Genomic DNA, 21,901 nt, shown 5'->3' with positions numbered 1-21,901 from the left:
TGCGAGTGAACAACACGGAAGCAATGTCTGAGGCGAAATTAATTCAAGAGGTTCATCAACGGGAACTACTCTGGGACCCCGAAACTGATGATTATCATAACAAGCACGAACCTGTAATTTGTTGCTTAAGTCAGGTTTTATATACATGTACATGTCAATTTGATGTTGCAAGTGAAAATACAAGTTACTTGTATTTTCATTTTCAATATTCATAAGAAATTGTCTTCTGAAATAATGACAGCGTGCGGATAAACGCGATTGACCGCTGCGAAATGAGGACTACAAAGGCCTACCATGACCAAAAAGGAATATCCAATGGAGACTCAGGGCATAGTGCCAGGTCACAAGGCTGTTACGCCATAACGCCACACTACACAAGGGCATACCCTATCGATACGCGGCCTTAACAGGCAGTGGTATGCCCCATCATCCACCCTCATTTTGATCCAGGGCCTGGTCCATATTCTCTTTGGTTATTTCGCCGCCTCTTCCGTCTCTCAACAATGACAGCTAAAATTGCTGCAGAAGCACTCAAAACACATCTTCTCTCCTTGGAATCATCCATTTTCCCTCCAAAATACCTATTTCCCTTTGTTCCCACTAAAAAGTTTGCAACAATTTACCAACATGTTGTAAAAATGTTGCTAATTTGTTGCAATTTTGTTGCTAGTGAACACAGGGCCTTGAAGGGCTTGTTGCAAAATTGTTGTAAAAATGTTGGTAAAATGTTGGTAAAATGTTGCTAATATTTTACTTGTGTACACCCTGCTTAAGTCAAGTGAAACTCTTAACAAACCTTAGCAGAATGCCACCATTGAAATGTTGATAATAATGATAGCAAGTAAAAACTTTAAACAGATAGACTTGATTTTTTTAACCAACTGCCACATGCGGTTTTCTTTATTTAGTAAATTTTGAGGTAAGTATTACAGAATGAAATACTTGAATACTAGAATTGCCTGGCTCTTCTGATGATTGCACTGGTGAACACCGAAGTCGATGGGATGTGCAAAGTCATAGCTCGATCCTCGCTCTTGGTCATCTTTGAGATGTGGTCACCAAATATGTTCAAATGCAGCTGCAGATCATTCCTGTCCTGCAAAACATGATGAGGAGATAACATTTTAATTTTGATAGAATAGGTAAGCTAGCCAAGTTTTATATCAAATACAAGGCCAACAACAACTGATAAGGCGCTAGGGCCGAATGATCAAGGAAGTTCATTAATATGATTGGGAATACATTGTGATAAGAGTGATGAATCGGCCCCGTTTGAAGCATTGTGCTATGTACAGTGTGCAAGTGTCAGTGTGTATCATATCGCATTTATTGTTTGTTGACATTTCAAATCGCTGGCGTCGATCCTCAATTACACTGTTTATGTACATTGGCAACCTTACCCGATGATATCAGAACGATGTTTATTATTGTCTTGTTTATTCACATTAGTTCTGCTATGTGACAAGAGTTATTTGTTGAGAAATCCATGATTTAAAGCCGGACTTTGACATCGTTTCTCAGACCAACCAAGCTGCATTTCGCAGATCGTTTTTCAACGATCGTCGACGAACTATTTCAAATTAATCACATCCAATTAAACAATCCAAGCCTTCCCTAATGTCATCAACATGCAATAACACAAGCAGCCAAATATTATCGCCTATGAAATTGTGAATTTAATGAGAACTTACCTCTGAATTGACAGAACGCGATCTATTCCATAGCATGGTCTCCTTACGTCTGAACTGCGCAGACTCGAGACGTGACGTTCGCTGCATGTGTGATTGGACGTGGGATAACTCGCGCGAAATTTAAAATGCTCTTCTTGGGGGGTGCTCACTAAATTGCGCCAGTAACACCACCTGGTGAGAAATTCATGAACTACGCCTATTGATAATGAAAGAGAAAGCTTTGCTCTATAAAATTAGATTTGATTCATGATCCCCAACTGAGAAATCAGCTGCTGGAAAAGTTTTTGGAAAATTTCGCTCGGTGCCACCTAGTGGCCAAACCGCTCATCCTGCCGGACCCACATTTGGTCTATTCAGGAGTCCTGAAGGGTCTCAACGCCTCAGAGGGAAAATCTATAGCCTATCCGCCATAGTTTTGAAACGTGCCTGTTTAACGGACAGACAGACAGACAGACAGACAGACAGACAGACAGACAGACAGACAGACGGACACTCATTCTACCATTTACTCATATGAATAGCTCAGCTTTTCAGCTGAGCTAAAAATTCGAAGCTATGCAAGCGATTTTTCAGTGGTAGAGATCGACGGAAACAAATTTTTCGCTCTAAAATGACATGAGACGAGCACCAACTTCCGCTGATTTGTGCACAAAATTTCCGGAATATTATAAATGAAACAGCCAGGGGCCATTGTGCTCACCGTATACATCTTTTATTAGGCAGGATCATGCTTAGTTTAGAGGTGAATATGGTGAACACAATCAGGCATGAAGACTTTTTTTAGATGTGTATTGATGTCAAGTAATAAGACAGGGCAGTATATATAAGTTTATGATCCAACCAATAATTGTCTATGACATCAACAAGATCAATATCGTGTGATTGCTAAGAGTCCCTGCAATAAAAAATTCATCGAAAAAAAGTCATTAATAAGCGAGATATTGCACGTCCTACTTTTTCAGTTTTGAACCCCTGGTGGCCAAATCAAGAATCAGATCAGGCCAAAATTCGGTGTCAGAGATTATCTGATGTAGGGGGTTACATGTATCAACTTTCAAGTTCATAGCTTTAGCAGTTAAGAAACGTGCCATAGTTACACTCGAACGGTCAATTTACGCCATTTGACCTCTGTGACCTAGAAAAGGAGGTCAAATCCAAAAATCATAGGAAATGTGATGTATCCTTGCTAGGAGTCCCTGCCATAAAATTTTATCGAAAACAATTCACTCAAATAGGCAAGATATTGCACTTCTTCCTTTTTCCGTTATGGCCCCCTGGTGGCCGAATAAAGAATCAGATCAGGCCAAAATTCGACATCAGACGTTATCTGATGTAGGGGGTTATATGCACTAAGTTTCAAGTTCATAGCTTTACTGGTTAAGAAACGTGCCATAGTTTACACTCTAACAGCCAATTTACGCCATATGACTTCTGTGACCTTGAAAAGTAGATCAAATTGAAAACCCGTAAAATATGTGATGTATTCTTCCAAACAGTACCTACCATAAGAATTTTATCGAAAACAAGTCACTTATAAGCGAGATATCACACTTTTTAGATTTCCACTTTTGGCCCCCTGGTGGCAAAGTTAGGAATCAGATCGAACCAAAATTCAGCGCCAGAGGCTATGTGATATAGGGGGTTATATGTACCAAGTTTCAAGTTCATAGCTTTAGTGGTTAAGAAACGTGCCATAGTTTACACTCTAATGGCCAATTTACGCCATATGACCTCTGTGACCTTGAAAAGTAGGTCAAATTAAAAACCCGTATAATACAAAATGTATATTTGCTATGAGTACCTACAACAAAAGTTTTATCGAAAACAAGTCACTTATAAGCGAGATATCACACTTTTTAGATTTCCACTTTTGGCCCCCTGGTGGCAAAGTTAGGAATCAGATCGAACCAAAATTCAGCACCAGAGGCTATGTGATATAGGGGGTTATATGTACCAAGTTTCAAGTTCATAGCTTTAGTGGTTAAGAAACGTGCCATAGTTTACACTCTAATGGCCAATTTACGCCATATGACCTCTGCGACCTTGAAAACAAGGTCAAATTAAAAACCCGTATAATATAAAATGTATATTTTCTATGAGTACCTACAACAAAAGTTTTATCGAAAACAAGTCACTAATAAGCGAGATATCACACTTTTTAGATATCGACATTTGGCCCCCTGGTGGCCAAACAGAGAATCAGATCGGACCGAAAATCAGTGTCAGAGGTCAGCTGAACTAGGGCATTCTGTGTACAAAGTTTCAAGTTCATAGCCCTAGCAGTTAAGAAACGTGCCACTGTTAGGATACCACGACGACGACGACGACGACGACGACGACGACGACGACGACGACGACGACGACGACGACGACGACGACGACGACGACGACGACGACGGACACAGCGCTATCATATAGACTCCCCTTACGGTGAGCCAAAAACTATTGATAAATCTGAATTATATAGACTCTTTTCAGTACCTAAACAAATTTCAGGTACATGGTCATGTTGATTAAAAGAGTATCAACCGATTGAACATGAGAAAGTTCACTCACCTTCATTGAAGCAGCGACTACCGCCATTTTTAAATGGTGGCATCTCTTCTATCGATCGGCCAATCAGCGGCACTGCTTGCAAAAAAGTTAAGCCACCGCCAAATTTGAAATCGCCAAAATTCAGGCAATGTGCCTGCAGCGCCAACTGGCGGTGAAAACTATATTAATTCCATTAAAAGTAAATGAAATGGCCAGGGCCATTGTGCTCACCTCATGTGGAGGAAAGATGGATAAAGAGCATGGTATTGAGTCATGTAGTGTTAGGTTTGATGTAGGTCCAAGCAATTACAATTTCCCCAAAATGGCCAATTTACAATACATTCGACCTCTGTGACCTTGAAAAGTAGGTCAAATCATAGAAGACCCGGGTGACACATTGAATGGTTGTTAGAATTAGATGTACCTATGATATAAAATTGGTGCCAATCGGGCAAGTCATTACTAGGAATAATGGCATTTTGAAGAATTTAGGATTTGGCCCCCTCCCTGGAGGCCAAACGGCAAATCAGATCGCACCAAACTTCGGTACCTGAGATCACCTGACCAAGGGGTACATGTGTACTTAATTTGTGATCAATAGTCATTGCAGTTAAGAAACGTGCCATAGTCACGGCCTGACGGCGAATTTACGCCATTTGACCTCTGTGACCTTGACAAGAAGGTCAAATTAAAAACCTGTGTGACATATACTGTATGGTGGTTAGATGTACCCATGATATCAAATTGGTGGCAATCGGGCAAGAAGTTAAGGAATAATCACATTTTTAAGGTTTTTGGATTTTGCCCCCTGGTGGTCAAGTGGTGAATCATATTGGACCAAACTTCGGTCCCTAAGATCACCTGACTAAGGGGTAAATGTGTACCAAATTTGGTATCAATAGCCATTGCAGTTTAGAAACGTGCCATCGTTACATCCTAACGGCCAATTTACACCATTTGACCTCTGTGACCTTGAAAAGGAGGTCAAATCAAAAACCCGGAGGATATATGATGCACCTTTGCTAGAAGTACCTACCATATTTTTTTCAAAATTTCCCGACTACTATTAAGGGAGATATTGCATATTTTCACTTTTAACGTTTGGCCCCCTGGTGGCCAAACCATGAAACGAATCGGACCGAAACTTGGTCTCCAAGGTGTCATTACATAAGGGTACATGTGTACCGAGTTTCAACTTAATAGCTCTAACAGTTACGAAACGTGCCCTGCTAACGGACGACGGACGACGACGGACGACGACGACGACGACGACGACGACGACGGACGACGGACGCCACGGTATGGGATAAGCTCACCTCTGCTAAGAGGTGAGCTAAAAATGAAAAAATATTTAAAAATATTCAGCCACATTTGAAAACAATATTTGCTCTGTGGACCGAGGTAAAAAGGGAAAGAAATCTAAACGCGAAATGACCTCATTCTCTTAATACAGGTCGGATCGCGCCGATTTTTCGTTTTTTGAGTTCACCTTGGGCAACTCCTAATTTAGCACCGTCAACGAAGTGGCTAGGCCTTCCCGGTCAGAAATGTCCAATTTTGTCCACAGATGGGTCCCTAGATGGATGGATTGCAGGACGGACACCATTTGAACAGCTATACTACTAGCTAAAAACTAGACCGAGTCTCGCATGAAAAAGTGAGACCATCCTCAGGATAATGATGAAGTGGTCTCCAAAAGTTGCGAAGGCAAAACAGTATTAATACAGTTTCAAAGCCACTGCACTTCACTAATGATCCCAATTCCAGTGCCTATCCCCCAGCCATACTCCAAACAAAATTCAGTGGAAGTCTTAACATATTCACCATCACCAGACTGTGACCCGCATGAATAGATTGCAACAATCAAAAGTGAAACCATCCTAATCATGACGAAGTAGTCCCACGGGTTGCGGAGGCAAAATTACTACACTTCTTGGCGCCGAGAAAATAGTGATTTATGAGCAACTTGGAATGAATAAAGAGAAATTCTCAGCTACTTGTGTTTGCTGAACTTAGGGTTTGAGACAAACAACAAACAATTTTCTATAAACTCTTGATGCCTCAGGCAAATTTTGTCAAAAACTAAAAGGCTTTTAACCAGATGGATGATCAACAACTTTCCGATCAGACAACAGATCATGTCTAAATCATTCATGTCATCAGAATTTAATGAGGAGCTGAACTACATGTACATGTAGCATGATTTATATTGACTGCTGATGATCATTTGAATGAAGAGTTTCAGCCTTAGTCTGGGGCTGTTTTGTCCACAGTAACCATAGTAATGGTGGTTTCATATGACCAGAACTGTACTGAAGGGAGTAAGAGAAAGAATAAAATGTACTTACCTCAAGTAATGCATGTAGCTGTGAATCTTCGAATAAGCTCTGGAGGAAGTCGACATCTTTGTCTTTGCAGTCAGTCAGACACTGAATCTCCTCCAAACTGTCCAGGATCTGCGACACAGCTACGGAAAGAGAAAAGAGAAAGGCCGCCTTGAAAGAAGTGTACATGTCACATGGAAACTGGTTGACATCTGTTCAACAGTTTAGGAGTAATAGGACTTCGTTGGATTTCCAAGATGGCGGCCATATTTGTCATGGGATTTAACAGAAAATTAGGGATATTGATAAGAATACATAGATTCATAATCACATTAAGTTTGGTTGCAATCCGATCATTAGTTTCGGAGTAATAGGACTTTGTTTAATTTTCAAGATGGCCGCCTGGTGGCCATATTGGTCGATGCATTTGACTGAAAATCAAGGATATTGTAGAGAGTACATAGATATACAATCACATGAAATTTGGTTGCAATCCAACTTTCTTTAATTTTCAAGATGACCGCCTGGCGGCCATATTTAAGTCCGAGCGGGACAAATTTTTGGGGTAGAATAGAGGGCCCTAGATGTAATGTCCTCACAAGTTTAGAACCTCTGTGACCTTAAAAAGTAGGTCAAATAAAAAACCTGGGTGATGTGTCATTTAACTTTACTAGATACACCAACCATAAACATTTTGTGTACAACCATTAGCTTCAAAAGGCAAAAAACCAATTTCCAAGATGGCCGCCTGGAGGCCAGAAAGTAGATCATATCGCGAAAAAGCAAAAAAAGCCTAGGCATATTGCCCAAAGCTGCCATGACAGCTAGTTTTCGCCATCTAACCCTAGCGGTGACGAAACGTGCTCTCCGCTAACAGACGACGACGGACGCCACGGTATCGCATAAGCTCACCAGAGGCGAACTAAAAATCAACAGCGGCTGACAAAAAAGTGGCTGAACTCCACTACAAGAGGCGCTCATCTTTAAAGAGGCAAAATCCAGTCTTGATAGGCAACAATGTGTTGTTTTGAATAATCTTTCATCGATGCATGAATCGTGAGATGTCAAGTCCTCTACAAACTCAACCAGATTGCTTTGTCAAAAGACAGTTCAGAGGCAGATGGGCAGTCCACCCCTGAAACGCTGAATGACACGGTCTTTGGCCAGAAAATGCAACGTGACACTCAATACAACAGTACTTATTTTGAACAGCCGTGAAGAAAGTGGGAGAAAGTACCAGGCATGCAGTGCATTTTTGTACACTAACAAACACATCGTAACCATATTCATACTGTTCTGAACTTCTTATCAATTTGGGGCAGAGATATATGAAATTCTCAAGCATAATACCATCAATATGATAATGTAGTGAATAGGGCAAGAAAACAAAACTAACAGATTTGAAGTAAGAAGAAAAATTTCTAATGGTACAACGTGACTAACCAACCACCTTTTACTCTAAAACAAAACTGTAGTTTACAACATTTCCCCCACAAAGAATTGGACAAAAAGTTGTTCCACACGTCAGAAGGTGAAGAGGACAGGGAGGCATTAGCAGAAGTGAAATTGGAAAATGAAGGAAAATTTGAGAGGAGAGCTAACAATATTTAACAAGAGTTAAAACAAGAAAGAAAATTTACATAATTTACAGGTATTTCTTGATCGAGTTTCCCTTTTACACAAAGACAACTGCATGCTTTATATCATTAAATTTATGATTAATGTCCTAAGACAAGAAGGCGAATTTGCTCTATGATATCACTGACTCAATCTGTGAAATTCGCACTGAACTTAAAGATTTTGATGATTTTATGATCCATGAAATTCCATTTTAATAAACAACTTTGAACCTAAAATTTTAATTTGAAATTCAGCAGAGGTCAAGCAGTTTTTAAGAATTTCAAGACAGAGAGTAATCGCAGAATAATTATGACATACTTCTTCACTATTCTCAACTATTTCTAAACAACAACTGCAATTACAACAACAGTCAAAAGAAAATGAAACAAGAAAAGAAAATTGACGAACTTTAGTTTTGTGATGGAAAAGAGTGACTCTACCTGTTTTTGCAATGGCAAACCCTAAGAAGCATTGGGGAAAGATCAAAGAAACAAAACGTTAGAATCGGGATTTAATGATCGCCGAATGTAAGTAAGAAGTAAGTAACATAATTCCAGAACCCCTAGATGTAGGATGAATTTGTCTTCAAATCACTGAACCTGTAGGACATCCGATTAAGTTATAGATTACTTTCCCCAATGAGAAACTTTAGAAATTCAATTTAGGAAATGAGGATTTGGCTAGAAACAAATCAACAAGTGCAATGAAGATGAAAAATAAGTCGAATTAGAATGTAAGGTGAGTTTAAATATTGAGTATGTAGGGGGAAACATGGGAAACAGAGATATGGTGGTTGGGGACTCAAGGCCTGGGGAGCCAGGGAGGGACCCCCATGGGTGAACAGTGGTCTTAGGTGGCCTTGTGGGTCTAGCCATGTCATCTCTAAACCAGCAGGTTGGTGGTTCAAATAAGGAATGATTTGAAGTACATTGAAGATTAGACCACTGGAACTGTAAAGGAATATTATTGATAGAAAAATGTCTTCCGTGCATAACAAACACCTAAAAATGAAAAAAGTTAAAATTACAGCGCTTTTACATGGATATGTCTTTGCTCAAAGTGCCTCGTCATCCCAGAGCCTTCCAAGGGATGTTTGGAGCAGCTACTATGGGAAAGAACTAAGTGCCTCAGAAGAGATTCACAACCAAGAACTCTGACACTCTAACATTCAAACCACCACTGTGCCATGGCACTGCCTACAAGAGAAAACAAAAGAAAGTTATATACCACCAATCAGACAGAAAAGCCACGTATCAAGAATATCATCCATCATGCAAATCATTACTGATTGGTGCTTATCTGGCCAAAGTACAACTGTCCTTTAGACCAGGACGTCTATCATGTCTATGGGCAGCACCTAAATTGGCAGGCTGGTAAATCATCAGTCCCCAATACAAGTTGAAGAGTGCGTGTCGAGAAATAATCAGGGATAAATGGAGACACTTATCTCATATCACCAACCTCGACCATCACCCAAATCTCATTTGATTGGAGCTCATCCAGTGAGACCCAAACTGTCTGTCTTTACAAGTACTCATTCAAATCCAGCCAAAGTTCAATGTTCCGTGTAGAAGATTGCTTATGGACAACAGCTATTGGAAAATATATGTCCTTAATCAGGTCATAGACAGGGTGGGTTGACGTCAACAGGGATGTACAAGTTGAGATATGATCAAGGTCTAAATTGTTGGGATCAATGCCCATGACACTAATCTGGTATCACCAATCACCACCATCATCAAAATCTCTATTGATTGAAGCTCAACCACAACGAGGTCAGTTGTCATATAGCTTACTCGGGTGTACAATTCACGCAGTGATTAAACATTATTTTTTTTCGGACATAAGATAAGACTAGTGTTTGAACGTCACCAATTCTTAAGGGGCGCAATTCATGCGATTCAAGATCTATTCCGGTCCTTGTGGCTTTCTTATAAACCTCGTATTCTATTAGAACATTGCATTGTTTATACTTGTCCGGGGCTGTAAAGCTAACTTTTACAAACACTCACTATTTCCTTGGAAGATTTACATATGCCAAGGTATCAGGCAATATTCTTTACAAAATCATTTGTTGTGTAGCCTTGAAGACAACGATTCAAACATTGACACACCGATTTCATCTTCGGGAGACAATCGCCACATGAATTCTCATCACCATATCTCATGCCGTCTACCTAAGTCAAATTGTATCAGACAGCACACTATCAAAACTCCCAGACACGCCTGCTTTCTCACCCAAGAAGAATCTATTCCACGAACAACATCTACTCAACTCCTTGGGGCTTTCTCATATCAAGCCAGTATCTGTGATTAACTTTTCCATCCGAATATTACGGATCCAGAAGGTACATGCAATGTTCTGCCTCAGATAGACCCTCCTAAACCCCTGTCCATGGGGATGCTGCCTTTTTGTGATTTAATTCTCTGCATGGGTTGATGCCTGAAGCATGGCTTCCCTTGCAATGATTTTTTTCAACTGATTTGATTAGCTGATCTTTCCTTTTATCATGTTTATGACAGTGCAGTGGCATTTGGCCACAACAAGAGACCAATATCTTCTGAAGTGGGGAGCTTGGTGGCAGAGTGAAAGAGCATCAGACTTATGATCAGAAGGCCATGAGTTCAAGCTTCCTTCAACTGCCTTAAATTGCCAAGTACATGCAGTATGTGCCCCTCGGTTTCTGCAGAAGGTTTTTAGCATTAGGCTGGGGAATAAATGTAAAGTGCTTTGACAAAATGTTTGAGTGAAGCTGTTTGTAGAGGGGGTTATCTGCCTAGTGCCTTTAAACAGCAGATTTTGATGCGACTTTTCTGAGCTCATGACCTACACCCCTTAAGATGGCTGTGCTGGTTTCAACAACTGACATATTGCTGGCTAGCTCCCAAAGAAATATCAAATCAACATCTAATGGATTATAGTTGCACTGGGGAAAAGTGTACCCACACGTGTTTCGCAAGCAAGTGATTGGTTTTGTAATGCGTTCGTGCAAGTGTTTGGCAGTGAAAGAGGAAAGTGTGGCCAAGATCAAAAGGTCACATACAACTCAATAAACCCAGAAAATATTCGACTAAGGTTATAATGCCACATTTTACTTTACAAGCAGTATGATTTTTATAACACTCAGATTTCATCAACCAAGTTGACATTGAGTTGACTTAGAAAAGCAAAAAAAGCAACTAACATGTATCCTGTCTGCCATCAGAAAAATGTAAGACTCTTCAGAATACTTAGCTACCCGATTCCCTTCAGTGCATGTCCTCAATAACAGATTGATAAGGGCAACAACCTGAAATGACATGCTAAGCCCCCTCAATAAATGGAGAAATAAATTGAGAAATGATAGAGCCGGTATAGTAATGGACTAAAACGATGCTGCCTCGAGAAATGAAAGAGCAATGACCTCAAACAACCTCCTATTAAACCTCACAATAAACAGAGAAATGATACTATAATTAACTAGTAACCTCCTAAACCTCTCAACTAATGGAAAATGAAAAAAACTTTCTGAGAAAATAACTTGCTTTGATAGGCTCTGCAAAGCTTTCCTTGATATCGACATATACAAGCTTTAGTTGTCAAGTGCAATTAGCTGTGTGCCAATCAAGGAAGTCAATTTCACAAGCAAGTGTCATGGATAAGTAGGAGCAATCCAAAAAATCAGGACAGGTGTCTACCTTTTTGCTTTTACCTTTTAAATGCTAGAGACAGCAAGCCATTTATTTGTCGAAGAAGATGCTCAAGAGTGCATTTATGTCAAAGTGTTGATAAATTGAGTGCTTACAATGTAAGTACCTGCAGGAACTGGATGTAATAATGAAGGCAACTTGACTACTGAGACCTGTGACTGCAAGTGCCAGATCCTCAGCAGTTTAGGTGTGCCAGCCTGGTCACCAAACATTGAGTGTCGAACGGCTGGCATTGGTGATCAGACACCTGGCAGTTTCATCACATGATTACTTATGTATGTTAAAAGCTTGGCATGACTTCCCTCCCCTAGTAGACCTATTATCATAAGCACCAAAACACATAATGTGTTTTTGCCAGCACTTAAAGCGAACTGGAACCGCCGAGCCAGTTCGTATGACCTCGTTTTCATTTCCCGCGTATCGGGTGATCAGAACGAGGCATGAATGAAACATGGCGCCTAGCTGTCAATCATTGAGTGACGTCACTACTATGGAATTTACTACGAAAACTCATGAATGAAAGATCGCATGACTCACGTGATTCTCACATGATTCTCAATGATAACAAATTGAACTGCGCATGCTCGGGCACTGGGGGCAAAGCTACAAATTTGAACTCGAATATGAAGTTGGAAGTTCGACTTTCTCGGGCGGTGAAAGTCGAAAAGTTGAATAAATCGCTCGGCGGTTCCAGTTCGCTTTAAGAGCCAGAATCTCTGCTACCTTAAGAGTCCTTGACTGCTCGCCAACAGCTGGCATGCCATTGGTTGACATTGGTGATTCTTCTCCTAGCTGACTTACCCATGACTTCCCAGCATTGGCTGCCCATTCCATATGCCATCGTCCCTCTCCTGATTACTTTCACCTGTAATTGTAAGCACCAGCATCTCTGGTCCTTGGGAGTACCAGATTGGTTGCCAAAAGTTTAAATGCCTATGGCTGGCAATGGAGATTTCATATCCAGCTGACTTGCCCATGAACCCCAAAACACCTCAGGACATCTGCCCATACCTTGCCATCTTCCCTCCCCTGCTCACTACCACCTGCAAATCAAATCACTAGCATCTCAGCTACCTTCCCCGTTGATTACAACAGGGAAATCAATCTCTGATCTTGTCACAAGCGGCCAACGCTCGGGGAAATCGTGTCCGGTAATATAATGTCGCATCTTTGATTTATAGGTAATTAAATGGCTTATTGCCCGTAACGAGCGGATAACATGTCCGTTGTTCTAACATGATCAAAGCAGCTGTAGCAATTTGTTCTCGTAAAGGTAGCATTTGCCAATTTGCTGAGATCTGACGTCAGATCAGGTGTTGGGAAAACTGAGATTTTGCGATCACCAGTTGGGAAACAGGATGTCACATCGAAAAAGCTGCATCCGATCAGCTTGGTTCTTGATAATAAAAGATGAAGAGTTATTCCAAAACATTTTGTCTGGGATTTTACACCAGAGTTTTAAACTCAAAATTCCCCAAACAAATTTGAATGGGCCTGCAGTCCTTAGGTATATGACTGGGAGGGGGTTGCTGCAAGAAGTCTCCTTGATCTGTCTAAGTACGTATTCACCTGTCTGGGTAAAATCGACACCCATTGACAAATTGACAGATAAATGGCCTGTGTCTGAGTCAAGAGCCATAGAACATGGCACCTATCTTATCAGCAGACAAATCCCACTTATCCTTGCTTCACATTGTCGATTTCCCTTCATTGGAGGCAGGCTAGAAGCTTTGTTATTTGACTTGGATGTGATGAACACAACTGAGGATTACATGGAAGAATTGGTCCTCTCTTGTAGTGCCACTGTCTTGTCACTAAAAACCTACTTGGACTAAAGGAAACTGGTTACTTGACACCATTCACTGTAAATTTTCACATATCTCAAATTTTGCAAATCGCAAAAGTTTCTAAGAGAAAAATTAAATTCATATGATTCACATTTTGGCAAGTTAAAAAATTTCTTTCGGTTAAGATAATTTCTAAATGAAACTTACTCGCAATAATCCGGGAAGTGAATTTGGCTGTTTACCGAGATATTCTTGGTTGGCACCAAAATTATGCATCTGACCCACAATCCAGGAGTAAATCCGGGGCTACATGTAGCTGGAGCATTTTTAGTGATCTACAAACCAATATCACAATTTTCGGTCAAAATACGGTAATTTTAAACATGACCACGCAACTTTTTAGGAGTTTCTGTTTTCTCATTTGAACACAGAAAGAGCAACGAGAAGAAACTCACAATCCAAATCCTGAGTAATGGGTCATATCACCACTTTTCAGGCAGCCCTGTGCCAGAGGCAGAACTGCTATTGGTGTTGCCATAATTACCAAATAGTGTTCACATCCACTGGGACAGACTGGCCTCAAGCAATGTTTGTTTTTTACCAATGAAAGAGATTTGCACTGGTACTTAGATGGTTTGGCATCATATCAAGGTGGGTATCATATCCAACTTGTTTTGGAAGGCGAGGTAAGCACTGACACTAGCTGGGGAGGAGTCTAAATGTCACTTTCAGTGTGGAGCAGTGGAAAGATGAGTCAAAATAACAGCAATATTACCCAATAATGTTTACAGTTCCAAGCTTCAAGGTTCCAGGGACTGGTTTGAATGTCAACAGACAAGCGTTCTATGCCTGCAAAGGCAAGTTCAAACCTCTTTTTATGAAGGCAATGTAAACACTTGGCACTTGCTTATTGACTTTCTGAGAGGCTTGCCATTGTCACAAGCCTGCTGCCAGGGCAGGAGCTTTCCTCATCATTGAATGCAGCTTATACATTGGGGAGAGTCACAAAATGAAATGACTGTAGATAGCAGACCCTTCAAGTGGTAGTTGGACCAAGTTTCTATAACTCAATATGCACGCCTACCTCAAAGCAAAACCTACCCTAGGTCATTTTGAATTGAATAGCTGTCAGAATTAGCTGTAATACATCATCAACCAGCCTCCTCTGGTCATGCTGGTATGAAAAGTGTCCTATTGACTTCCAATAAAGAAATAGGCGGCTGAGATTCAGCGTCAGATGTCATGAATAGTTTTCAGGACCAAGATATTCCATTCTCTGACTAATGCCCCTTTGACAATACTTGATGAATTGATCGATTCCCAACACAAATTAGGTTTGGGTCACTTTGCTTTGAAGCTAAGGGGAGAAGCAGGTGGCTAACACTGTATGCGAGAATGTGCCATCATGTTTGTTTGTTAGCAGGTAGCAGCCCTCTCGAGCAGTAGCCAGGCCAAGGTTCCATTAATGATAATAGAGTCCCAAATCATCAAAGTGACTGAACATACTATCATTAACGTCCAATAAAAGAAATTGGCAACCAAGATTCAGGGTCAGAGGTAATAAACAGTCCTTTGGACCAACACACCAAATCATCCCAAATTATGCCCCCTCGGCAATACTTCCATTGATCCATTCCTGACACAAATTAGGTTTGGATTACCTTGCCTTGATGTGAGGGGAAGACTGAGATGCGAGAATGCCACTTTCAAGTGTTTTAGCAAGTTAGCAGCCCTCTCCAGAAGAAGTTTGGCCAAGGTTTGATAAAATGAATATAGTTCCCAGCCTCAAAGCATCGAACGGTTCTTGCACATAACTGACGGAATAGACCATTACCGAGTTCCAATAAAAAGCTATTGCTGGCAAAGATTCAGGGTTGGAGGTCATAAACAGCCTTTAGGAACGGCATATCCCATTCCCCAACTTATGCACTCGTGACAATACGCGATGAATTGATCGATTCCTGACGCAAATTAGGTTTGGACCAACCCTACTTTGATTTGTTTCATCGCTGTGCAGAACTCCCAATGACGTTATTGATCGGTCCAGTGTTAAGCATGTAATTCATTACATGTTGCTAAACAGCAAGTAGTAAAACGCTTCCTACGACACGACTGTCTTGAAGATTTACAAGATTAGATTCGACGTACTTAATAGACGGGAAGTGATTCATCACATCAGCTTGTTCAGAATCGCGGTACGGGAACGATTATGGTGGTCTCCTTCTAAATTCACGGGAGTAGATTTGACGGACCTGACAGTTTGAAAGAGATTCAACGTGAAGGCCACATCTTTATAACATTGATAGGCGTGCAGAGTATCAATTAGGTCATTATCAGCTTTATAAACAATTTTGGGCAATTGTAAAGAAAGTAGGAGGAAACCTGGAGACCCCCCCCCCCCCGAAGGAAATCTCGAAGAAAGTTGCCCTCTCTATTACATGAGTGTACCGGGACTGACTGCGAATCAAACCCGGGACCTCAGAGAAGAGGTGCTGATGCTTCCAATGGACACTCCGACAGTCAATATCTTAGTCTGTTCAAAGTCTCAAAACTTGTGAACTGACTCGAGTATTTATTCCAAATTTTGGCATTCGTCAAGTTAGATGGTGCAGATTTGAATAGACGTGCTTCGACTCAAAGCTGGTTCATTCAAATTTCACATCCATTTGCTAAATTTCATTGACATCCCGGGGGGGGGGGGGGACTGTAATGCTGACATTTGTATTTACAGTTGAGATTCCGTTTAGAGTGAATTATTTCAGTCTGATCATGCTGAAGTAAATTAACTTTCCTCAATAAGCATGTTTTATACTTCACACGTTGACACAGAAGTGTCATAACTTTCATTAAGATGCCTTAATTAAATTGTTGAGAACTTTCACCCGATTTTTGATGACAGGGTTAATTTGGTCCATATCAAAATTAATAAATAAAATATCAAGGCTTGTTGATGTGAGCTGTATGAAAGCTCCACTCGACTTTAACCTTGGCGTAGGCTGCAAGGTTGAAGTTGCTTTATTGGCACGCAAGTATTTTGAAGTACTTCGATATCACCCCATGTTCTACTAACTGCTTCCACAGGAGCCGAGTTGACATGCAAGACTTTCACGTGACATTTAAGTAGCTGTGAACCTCCCACTCTGAGGTCTGAGGCCATCATTTTTTATCGATAGCGCATTCGACACGCAAGGTTGTTTGATATCATTCATTTTTCAGTAGCCATACTGAAAAAAACCAATTTTCACCTGCATTTTTTTTCTACAAAATTAGAAATCCTGCCAAAAGATTTTTTCAAATTCAAAACGGAAAGAAAATCCATCATCAGCCAAAATAAAAAACATCATATCCTTATTTTCTTCTAAAGCCGTGAACATTTGCCTTAACTCTGACACGGATGGAATGTGTATAATGGACAGGTAACTTACCACAGTTTTTAGATGTCTGTTCACAATTTCCAGATTCAGTAAAGAACCGGACAGCCTCCTTATGACAAATGGTTTGACTGCATCTACCCATCCCCCACCTCCTTTTCTAGGCAAGTAACTGATGCAACAAGAAGACCCTAGAGTCACTTAACATTGACATTGATCCTCCCTACTCGAAAAACTTCCTATATCAATAGCTGGTTTGGCATGCAGAGTTGTTTGGTGCAATAATATATTCAGGAGAAGAAATCCAAGATTTTTCACCTATTTGGACAAGTCATGCAAGAAATATTTGCTGATGATCTACGAAGATACATTGTAAGAAGTGGCCAGCAATATTACGAGTATGGTGCTTTTGTGGATGAGCTAACTAATTTGTCATTTGCTAGCCGCGCATACAGCTCAGATCTTTTTACTACGGTATCCTAAAAAGTCTGAAATAGGAAACTGGGGAAATGAAATATTTTTTGTGCAACGTTTCTAAAGATAGGAGGATTTCTTCACGATATCTTCATAAGTTATCACCAGGAAATCAGATAAAATTTTTGCTGAAAAGGTGTTGATTAATCATGTTAATCACACAGATTTTGGTTATTTTTCTCTTCTTCTAATACCGCAATGCATTTCTGTAAAAGAATCCCAATAAATAACGTTTTAAATAATCCAGTTAGAGGAAAGGAACCCCAGACCAATAAAATTCCACGACCCAAGAGAACTGACTGAATGGACAAAATGTTTCTCGTTCCATTTTTTCTTACGATGAGCAGAAAAGCCTTCATTGCAAAGAACATGAAAAGATGTAGCCAGCATCATCAAGACAGAGGCACCCATGAGATCATTTTCCCAACCGAACACAGCACAAACAACATTTTTTTATAAAGTTATTTTCTTATAAGTTATTTCTCATGTATTTCAAAAGCATGCAAAATATTTATTCTATGCCACTGTGTGTAATATTTTCGAAGCAGCCTCAATTTCCCTGAACAAGAAACCAAACAATTTCCGCAATTTCTGTCCTAAGACATGTAAGATTGAGAGGACCCAAAAGATGAAAACTGCATGCACCCATAGAAATCCAGTGTGGTCTTAGAAAACTACTGTATCCAATTCTTCGTTTAAATATCAGATTTAGCCTGGCTGATGTTCTTTACCCTCATAAAAAAGCATTAAGCTTTGACTTTTGTGCAGTTTGGTGTTACATGTTAGTGATGTTTATTATGGTCATTATGAAAACCTTGTCTGTTGAGAAAAAGCAATGCTTTTTTACTTGGCCAGCAACTTGGGACCACTCAAAAGATGTCATTCTTACTCCAATTCATTTTGATTAATTACCATAAGAATTGGATGTGTCGTTATAAGCATCTAACAAAGAATTATCTGCATCACATGACGCAAACCAATCCAGAAGCCAAGATGTCTATAGTTACAAGCTGAAACTTTTTACATGGCTATGATTAATTTCTCATCTATCGATGTCTCTTTCATTGTCACAGCTATAGTACACTACAGCTAATTGATGGGAAAAAAGTTTTCTCGTATCGACAATTTCTTTAGTTTTGATAGCACAGGGAACAATTCCAATACTACAAAATTGCATAAACCAAACATAAGACCACAACTGTGTCTGACTGAAACACTATCTGGCACCAGCCAAGAAGTGAATTACACAAGAAACAGACAGGAGACAACTATAGCAAAAAATTAGACAACACAACTTGTGATATTTTTTCATAAACCTGGCATAAGTCTTTCATAAATATAGGAATTTTGTCTTCTGCTCCCAATGTTTTCCATTAGCAAACCATTTTCTGTGTCTTTTTTAAAATCATCACTGAGAGCGGGGATAATGGAGCCTTATAAGACGCTTTTGATGCAAACCAAACGCAGGATTTGATGTAACGTTCCCGGGGGATGGACAATGTGACAATCACCAGCCATGCAAAGACTTTAGGAATAGCAATCTTGCAAAAAGTGCAAAGAGACGACTGTCACATGAGACAGAATCAAGATCATAACAAAATGGGGCTAAGAAGATCATAGAATACTGATGAGACGTCCATAATTTCTATTCAGCGATCTTCACAAACTTGATAATTCAGTCAAGACATGGCATGACATCACTTGAAGGAGTGCAAGACCTTTATAAGCAACATTGCAGTCATTTCAAGAAAAACAAGACCTTTGTTTTCACATATTTCACTTCCAGGGTCACACCATGTCAAACCAGTCGATGGCAATGACTTGTATTGTACTAAACATTGTACTTTATACTGGGTTCATGCTCTTTTTTGCTTAGTTATTTATAGGGCACTTCCAGTACGCTGAACTTTTTTTCCAATTAATAAAGATACCCACTGGTCCCATAGGTCTCTTTTGAGGAAAAAAGTGGTGTTGCATCCGATGAAGTAGAAGGCACTGGACACAGAGGTCATTTTATCTGAGCATGGTGTCATTTCCACCAGATGATATTGTTGCATGTGGCTTTATAACGGCTGCATACCACCTTATGATTGCAAATGTTGTATATTTGGCAATTGGTACCTCATTTCACTCACAAGTGTGGTGAAGAAGGTATCACGGTACATGGAGTGGCACACTACACGTACAATTGGCTACAATGCTGAATTCTAATGAACAGATCACGAGTTTTGAACTAATGTACGAATCAGACCAGGCTCTTCATCTAATTAGAATCACACTTCTCACCTTATTAGGTTCACGCCTGTCAAGAGTGGTTTAGTTGCTCCGAGACATTTCAGAAATTGGCATCATCAGTTCTTGTCACCTCTGAGTCATGGGTTCAGTTCTTGGTCAGATGTATCAGGTGAAAGTGAGTTGGCAGTTTCTCCAACCTTTTTAAAGAGGTTTGGGATCAATCCTTGAGAAAACTTGTTACTGGTGAAATATCCACAAACAAGATTAATTGCAAAAGCTTTTTAATAGCAACAGCTCTTCTGGCAAACTCAAGGCTAGTAGCTGACTAACTCGTCCAAACTGCACTGTCCAACCTGTCCCACAAATACTATCATTTACTATACAGGGCATGTAGAATATACCCGCCATGGGACCGATTCCGCTCCAACAGACATGTTATGAATCGCAAATGTGGACAAATGAGTCAAGGAGACTGTAAACCCTGATATGTCCGTATGCCTTTTTATTTTCGTGTTTTTGGCATTTACCGATAATGGCATAACCATAAGGCTATGAAAAAGAAACTACAACATGTATAATTATAATGATGGTCAAAATGCTAAAGTTAAGGTACGTCAAAGTTGCTATCTTTAAGAAACCGAAAAATCGCATGAGTGCATCTATTCATGGGTTCACAGTATTATGGTTAAGTAGATGACGTACACTAGACATGTTAGAGGCTCGCGTTGCCGCCGGGTACAATTTGTCATCACATTCACGACATGGCCATTATGGTCAGTGGTCAAATAGCCGGCACTCTGGGCCTCGCTTAGTTTGATTGACCCACTCAGTGCAACTCTGTCCCTCTTTAGAAGGCCATGAAATTCCCCTCAATCACTATGACACAGAATATCTTTTTGTAGCGCACACATTACGATCGACTTGGGAGATTTTGGGTTGTTTGGCTGTGGTCAAGGCCAAGGCACTTCTTCAAACTCTACATGTTCAGTAAAACGAACAGTGTGAATAGCACTCTGTGATTATTTATCCAGATGACAAATTTCTTTCTCACAATTCCTTTTTCACAATTTCTATTTTCGTGAATTAGGATTAGTTGCAAAATATGTGAAAATAAAACGCCCACAAATAATTGGGAGTTTACAGTATAATAGTAAAGGTCAAAGTAGGTGGCATGCCATGTACGGAGCATGCCAATAAAATCTCAATATATCACAACGGCCCGCGAGAATCAATGAAATCGACGAAGATGTCCTGACAGGCGATCATAAATAATTCCATCTATTGGCGACACGCCATAAAATCTATACGCACATCTTGCTCCACAGGCATCTCAAAGCTATAGTGTACACGATTCTAGATCAATGATTTCATCAGCAGTTGAGAGAGACACCACTGAAAGTGGTGGACAGAATCGCTTTTTGTTTTCCGAATATAGATTGTTTGAGATTCGTCCGGCGGCCCGAGGGTGATGTTATTATCAAGGAACCAATGGAGTATAGAATAACTATCCACCTCTTTGGAGCAACATTATCACATCTATCCGCAACTGAGACATGCCTTCAAGGATACGTGAGTGGAGAAGAGTACAGAGCAGAGTCTTAGAAGATTTTACGTCAGCGATCGTTGTCACCTGCATGGACAACAAGGCACTGAGACGTACCTTCAACAATAATTGAGATGCACATGACGCAGAGAACAGTCTTATCTCTCGATGATCATTGTCACCTGCATGAACAACAAGACATTGAGACAAACATTACCTTCAAGAAATAATATGCAGAGGAGCAGGATAGCAAGATTTTACGTCGATGATTACAAACCGGCAATAGCATACTTTATATCAAGCCTCTATCTATTGGAATAAAGCGGTAACAAATTCTTTGCAATTGACTCCTTAAGCACGTGGCTGAGAAGAATTTAAGTCGAACCGTGCTAAATTTTTATCCAGGGCATTTCCTGGGCTGTTCTTCCTCATGGGCAGATTTGAAGTGTTACAAAACGTGCACCCATGTTGACGGATGGAGGGACAGATGCCATTCTGAATAGTTATTATACCAGCTCTGCTGACTTTCATCAGCTGAGCTAATAAATGAGTGATTATTAATGATACAAGAGTCATTGCAGTGCATGGACATTTGAGATACACGCACAAATGAATATAGGAAACAACTGCA

General features: G+C 40.2%; 1 protein-coding gene across 10 annotated transcripts in view; it reads right to left on the bottom strand.

Annotated features, from left to right (window-relative positions):
• Nucleotides 1-21,901, bottom strand: part of LOC135494917 (peripheral plasma membrane protein CASK-like) — a 399,974-nt gene that overhangs the window by 181,979 nt on the left and 196,094 nt on the right. For 6 of the 10 annotated variants that reach the window (XM_064783249.1, XM_064783251.1, XM_064783246.1 and 3 more), the window contains one exon: nucleotides 6,575-6,693. In XM_064783249.1, coding sequence (XP_064639319.1) covers nucleotides 6,575-6,693 — 119 coding nt within the window. Of the gene's footprint in view, nucleotides 1-6,574; nucleotides 6,694-8,610; nucleotides 8,632-21,901 lie in introns of all 10 variants that reach the window. The other 4 variants (XM_064783248.1, XM_064783243.1, XM_064783244.1 and 1 more) reach the window with 1 other exon arrangement.

Source organism: Lineus longissimus, chromosome 10, assembly GCF_910592395.1.
Source record: "Lineus longissimus chromosome 10, tnLinLong1.2, whole genome shotgun sequence".
NCBI lineage: Eukaryota > Metazoa > Nemertea > Pilidiophora > Heteronemertea > Lineidae > Lineus > Lineus longissimus.
This window is presented reverse-complemented; position numbering and strand designations above follow the sequence as displayed.